General features: G+C 55.3%; 1 protein-coding gene across 1 annotated transcript; it reads right to left on the bottom strand.

Moving 5' to 3' along the window:
- Window positions 1-5,211: 5,211 nt before the first annotated feature.
- On the bottom strand, window positions 5,212-6,225 carry LOC104361109 (olfactory receptor 52K2). The gene has a single exon (XM_009967176.2). The coding sequence runs from the start codon at window positions 6,223-6,225 to the stop codon at window positions 5,212-5,214; it is 1,014 nt and encodes a 337-aa protein (XP_009965478.2).

Genomic DNA, 6,225 nt, shown 5'->3' with positions numbered 1-6,225 from the left:
CTGCTGCCTGCAGGCCCCTGCAAACCCCGGGTGGTGGTGTGCCTCTCCCACATGGATGTCTTGGGCACCAGGGGAGCATCTCGAGGGGCTGCAGACATCCAAGTGAGGGGCAGTGCAATGACACCCCGAGGGTCCGAGACCCTCTTGCAGTCAGAGAAGAGCTCGAGCACGGAGCCTACAGAGTAACCAACTCCCTCAACGTAGGGGTCTGCCCCAGGGTGAGCTGAGGAGCTCTCCGGGATCCACTGATCGCCGGGGCTGGATCTCCACTGGCTGTACTCAGCGCTTGGACACCAAGCATGTGTGGACACCTACCTCTAGGCGCTCACGTGTGTCTGGATTCAGAGCTGCACCCCCAGGTGCCTACATCCAAGGCAAGAGTATATTTGCTTCCAGAAGCTCTCTCCCACAGCCAGTGCCTAGCACAATATTATTATAGGTATTGCAGCAGGACTGGAGGACCCTCATCACAAGGAATTCTTGCCCTCAGAGGTGGAAAAACATAGCACCGATGAGCCTAAGCAAAACCTTCTGATCCCAGTCTACTGAAAAGGATAAGCACAGGTCTCTGTCTCACCCCGAGGGCTGCTGCAGCACATCTCAGCGTGTCTCTAAGTGCAGCAGCGCTGGGGTGTTAATCCATCCTCTGGAAATCCCCTAAGGGACAGCAGATGGAGCATGCAGAGATTAGGTTGTCTGTCCTGCCAGGAGATGGAAATTTTCAAGACTGCTTCAGCTTCTTTCACCAGCTCTCCCTTGTGCTGTCGTGCTGCTGGGGGCTCAGGGGCATGGTGATCTCCAGAGCCTATCTGGTGCCCATGAGACTGATGCACAAAATGTAAACTCAGTCCACCTGAAGTGGAGAAAAATCCCTTTGGTTCTGCCAGAGAGAGCAAGATGGTTCGGAAACTCTGGGTTTCCACTCTTCTCTCCACTCAGAACAGTTACAGCAAATTTTTATGCCCCCCTGAAAGGAGTTTGTGCAAAAATCCAGGCAGGGAGGTGGAATCTCACAGCAGGTCCTGAGCATTGGCTGCGTCATGCAGTACGCAGGTGAGGAACGATGCCTACCGCTCACGCCTAAGGAACCCACACGGGATGGCAAGCCTCCAGACAGTGTAAGGCCTGCCTTTAGGGATCATTAGCAGTATGCCAGCTCATTAGGGAATAAATCCCTAATCTTCACTAATTTTTCATCTTATTTTCCAAAAAAAGATCCAGGGGGAAGTGCAGACGAGAACCGATGTGTGAGCAGAAGTGCAGTACAAGAGGACCACCATTCTGAAGTGGAGCTCGTCCTTTATTTCCCTGCAATATAAAGTTACTCTACCTGGTATGAGGCAAGCAGGTACATTTATTTTACAGTAGCGACTGGGCCACGACAGGGACAAGCATGGCACTGAGGGGAGAGGTGGAACTGCCCTGGAGAGCTTCCATCCCTGCTCTGCCCCACCAAGACTCCCTGCTGCCTTGTCCTGGTTCTTCTGTCTCCACTCTCAGTGCTTCCCACCCCCCTAAAATCTCGGTGAGCAGCACAGGATTTGTTCAGCACAGGGGCTCAGCAGCGAGGGATGTGTGAGATGGGGGAGGAGATGAAGACACAGTCATCTATGATGTGCGGAGAATGTCATTCCTAGAGATTTTGTCAGAAAGGGGAGGTTTTCCTCAAGCGGGGATTTTGCTTTGCAGACTCATTCCCTGCCCTCTGAGCACCTTCTTCACAGCCCCTGTGTCCTGTCTCCAATTCAGCACCCTCCCAGAGGAATGTGCGTGTGCGCTCAGGGTGTGAGGTGGAGATGCAGGCTCCAAAGCATCCCCGTCTCCTTGAGGGGTCCCCACGTGAGCTGTCTTGTCCCATGAACTCTACCCCAACCCACTGGCCGCCCTAGAGAGTCTGGGAGCGTGTCCGGCTCTGCCTGACCCCAGGCACGGGCTGGGAGGCACAGACCTGACATAGGGTGGGTGCATCAGCCCCGACATTGGGGATGCTTCAGTCTGTCACAGCTTCTACTGCAAAGCAGCCCGTGGGAGCTACAGCTGGGAGCTTGTTCAGGACAGGGTGCTTCTACCACCCCTCCCTCAGCTCCATGTGGACTCGGTGTTATCTCTACTGCCATGGTCTGATGCACATTTGTTTCTTGGCCTCTCCCTCCCTCCAGGGACCCTTGTCTTCTCTCCACCTGAGCAAACCCAGCCAGCCAGAAGGGAACCTGCATGGATCTCTGTGTGTCAGATGGCAGTGATGCCCTGCAATTTCTAATTTCCAGCCACACAAAATGGCACTGTGTCCCGTCGAGCAGAGGGAATACCTTCAGTGGTCAGGTCACGCGCCAGGGCAGGGACACAGTGTTAGATTGCAGGTAGGGAGCACGTGTTCAAGAAAAACTCTTATATTTAGGCTGTTTTGCTTGGAGTTCACTTATCTGGTTGTTATATCTCAATGGAAGATCAGGAAGTTGCAGCAAACCCAAAGCAAGACTTTCTTCACAAGGGAGGTCCTCCATGCTTCTCACACACTTCTGGGGCCCGTCATGTCACACATGTCAGTGTGTTTATTACTTTTGCACCCAGGCGGTTCCTGGCTGCTGTTCTGGGCCACAGGGTGCAAACACAGACCCTGCCCCAGCCTGTTTGCAAGTGGAGACCAGTCAGCCACACAGGTCAACATGGACTGAAAGCACACACACACACACACACACACACACACAAACAGCCTCAATGGTGGGATCCTGTTCTCCTCTCTGGCAGATTAGGATGAACGCCTTTAGAGGAAATTGTATATGCATATATACAATGTGGATCCCTCTAGTAGCTGTGCTTAGATGATCAGTCTACCCCACAGCTGGCCCTGAGTCCCCGTTCTCCCCTGTTGCCTCATGCACATACATACAGGCGAGCAGCTCTCTCCAGTAGCTGGCTGAGTCCTGTGGCATCACCAGTAGCCGATCCCCTGGGCTCTGCAGCAGTGGAGCTCAGACCCCCCCGGTCCCTCCTGTAGCAACTCAAGCCCTCTGGTCTCTCCAGCATCCAGCCCAGACTTAGAGCCTCGCTGATACCTGGCTCCCAAGTCCCAGTTTACGTACTGGCTGGTCCTGCTTGATGTTTGCTGGTGACTGCACACGGATGTACATACCCACCCCAGACGTGTGCACCCCAGTCTCTCCAGGTGCTGGCACCCCGGGCCCCTGTAGTCCATGGTCTCCACTCCAGCAGCTGGTGCTCAGCCCTCGGTGCTCACACATGCACAGGGATTAGGGGACCCTTGCCCAGGGATGTTGTTAGAAATGGAGTTTAATTAGAAGTCAGGACAGACTGCATTGGTCAGGCACCACGTGTGTTGACCAACAGCCTGATTACATGTAACTGGACCCTTTCATCCCCGTATCCCTCTGTTTTCTCACACTTGTTTGCCCCCAATCCACCCTGATCCCTCCCACTCCCAACCTTTGGTTCCTCCCCCAAACATCCCATAGTGAGTGCTGCACAGTCCCCAAGTTCTCCTCCTGGCATCCCAGACTGATCATCCCTCCACCTCGCAGGCAGTACCCCATGCCAGCTCGCCAGGAGGGACACCCGTTGCTGTTGACCAACTCGGAGGTCTCCCAGTTGGCCATGGGCTGAGCATCCTCCTGGGAGCAGTGGGGCTGGGGGCTCTGCTGGCTCCGAGGGGGATGTCGAGGTTCGCCTGCCTGCCACGTTCCTCTGCTCCTTTGTGTTTATGAAGGTGAACCTTTAATCACACAACCCTCAGCATGGAGTGGACAGGATCCTGCTGCAGATCCTTGTGGGAGGACGGTGTCCAAGGCTGTTGTGGTTTAACCCCAGGAGGCAGCTCAGCTCCACACAGCCGCTCGCTCACACCCCCTGCTCTCCCCCCACAGTGGGATGGGGGAGAGAATCAGAAGAGTAAAAATGTGAAAACTCATGAATTGCGATAAAGACAGTTTACTAATAAAAAAAGGAAAACCAAAACAAACCACCCAACAACAACAAAGGAAAACAAAACCCAGAAAGAACAAATGATGCAAAAAGTCTAATTGCTCACCTCCAGCCAGTCCTCAAGAAACGGCAGCCCTGGAAAGCTTCTCCCCAGCCCCGCCCCCCCACCCCCCCCAATTTTTATTGCTGAGCAAGACTCCAATGGTCTGGGACATCCCCTGGGTCAGCCGAGGGCAGCTGTCCAGGCTGTGCCCCCTCCCAGCTCCTTGTGCACCCCAAGGCTTCCCGCTGGCGGGGCAGGGTGAGCAGCAGAAAAGGCCTTGGTGCTGTGCAAGCTCTTCTCAGCAAGAGCCAAAACATCCCTGTGTTATCAGCACTGCTTCCATCACAAGTCCAGAGCATAGCCCTGTACAAGCTACGCCGAAGAAAATCTCAGGTAAAACCAGTTCCACGGTGCATGGAGAGGGCTGGCAGAGCCAAGCCCTGCTCAGGGGAGAGGAGCAGCATCTCCCTGAGCCCAACGGGCACCTCGGCTGCCTGCGCTGGCTGCTGTGGCACTTATCCTGCACAGAGTGAGTGACTGCCACTTCCACTGCGGCCACTTTACCTGGTAAAGCATGAAGAAGTCATCAAGGAGGTGGCAACTGGATGCTACTGAACTGATGCTCTGGTGTAGCCCCGCTGGAGGGGTGGGGAACAGAGGCAGGGGAGAGTCAGAGAGGTGCTCGGGTGATTAGCTTTGGTGAGAGACAGATGAAGTGGGTGCTGTGTTTGTGCATTCAGGGCTGGGTGTGGGTCCTTGCTCCCCAGGGCCGACAGACCTTCACTGGGAGGGAGGGGATGTTCTCAGCAGCCTGGTCTGACCCCGTAGGTGGTTGGGCAAGAGATCTGCTGAGGTTCCTTGCAGCTTGAGTTATCCTGTGGTCCTGTGATCCCACGTCTCTCACATCGCTTGGCACGCCTTCGCTGCACATAAAGTGGTATATTAAGGAAACAGCTAGTTTCTGTGGTTCAGCTGCGTTAGGTCATTTTGCCAGGACAAGGTCAGGTGGTGGCTGAAATCCTTATTTATGTTGGGACATCTGAGGGAACTGGACCACCCAGAGATCCTGTGCCAATGTCACTGTCTTGTGCTAGGGACAGGCAGGAGAACAACCAGCTGAAGCCTTTTGGTGCTGACCCGAGTTCAGTGGGTGCCAACATTTCCTGGGACTCCTGCAGCTCTGGAAGTACAGAGAGCCACACCAAGGTCCATCAGAGGTTTTGGCCATTCTAAGGGATGGACCTGGTCTTCGTGTGGCCCAGCCCTGTGCCTTGAAGGCCAGGCCCAATCCCTCCTGCTATGGGTCTCCTCCGGGACATCACCCTGCGTGCTCCATCACGAATCTGCTTCATCCTGATGCCGTAGATCAGGGGGTTGAATGCTGGTGGGATGAGGAGGTAGAGATCAGCCAACAGGACCTGGATGTGTGGTGGGAGCTCCTGCTGGTACCTCTCCATGTACATGGAGAGCAGCCCAGGGATGTAGAAGAGGGCTATGATGCAGAGGTGCGAGCCGCAGGTGCTGAAGGCTTTTTTGCGGGCTTGTGGGGAGGAGAGGTTGAGCACAGCTCGGAGGATGAGCATGTATGAGAGGGCGATGAGCAGCGAGTCGAAGCTGCCCACGTAGGTGGAGAAGGAGAGGCTGTAGGTGTTGCTGAAGGCAGCGTTGCCGCAGGCCAGTTTGAGCACGGCCATGTGCTCGCAGTACGAGTGGTCCACGGCTGCCAGGCTGCAGAGGGGCAGGCGGCGAATCTGGAAAGTGAGGGGGCTCATGAAAACCACAGCCCTGAGCAAGGTGGCCAAGCCGATGGCAGCCACAACAGGGCTGGTCAGGATGGACAAGTACCTCAGGGGATTGCAGATGGCCACGTAGCGATCAAAGGCCATCGCCACCAGCACCCCCGACTCCATCACAGAGAAAGCGTGAACAAAGTACATCTGGGTGAGACAAGCATCCAGGCTGATGGCAGTGGAGTGAAACCAGAAGATGCCCAGCATTTTGGGGGTGATAGAGGTGGACATCACCAGGTCAATGACAGCCAGCATGGACAGGAAAAGGAACATGGGCATGTGCAGGCTGGGATCAGCCTTTATCACACACAGGAGGGTGCTGTTCCCAGCCAGCGTGACGAGGTACATGATGCAGAAGGGGACGGAGATCCAGTGGTGCAGGTGCTGCAGCCCCGGGATGCCTGTCAGGTGCAGTTCCGACAGCGAGGTGTTGGTGGGACGCGAGGGGGACAT

The sequence above is a fragment of the Tyto alba genome, unplaced genomic scaffold (assembly GCF_018691265.1).
Source record: "Tyto alba isolate M040663 unplaced genomic scaffold, T.alba_DEE_v4.0 Super-Scaffold_2, whole genome shotgun sequence".
Lineage (NCBI taxonomy): Eukaryota > Metazoa > Chordata > Aves > Strigiformes > Tytonidae > Tyto > Tyto alba.
Note: the sequence above shows the minus strand (reverse complement) of the source record. Positions and strands in the feature narration are given on the sequence as shown.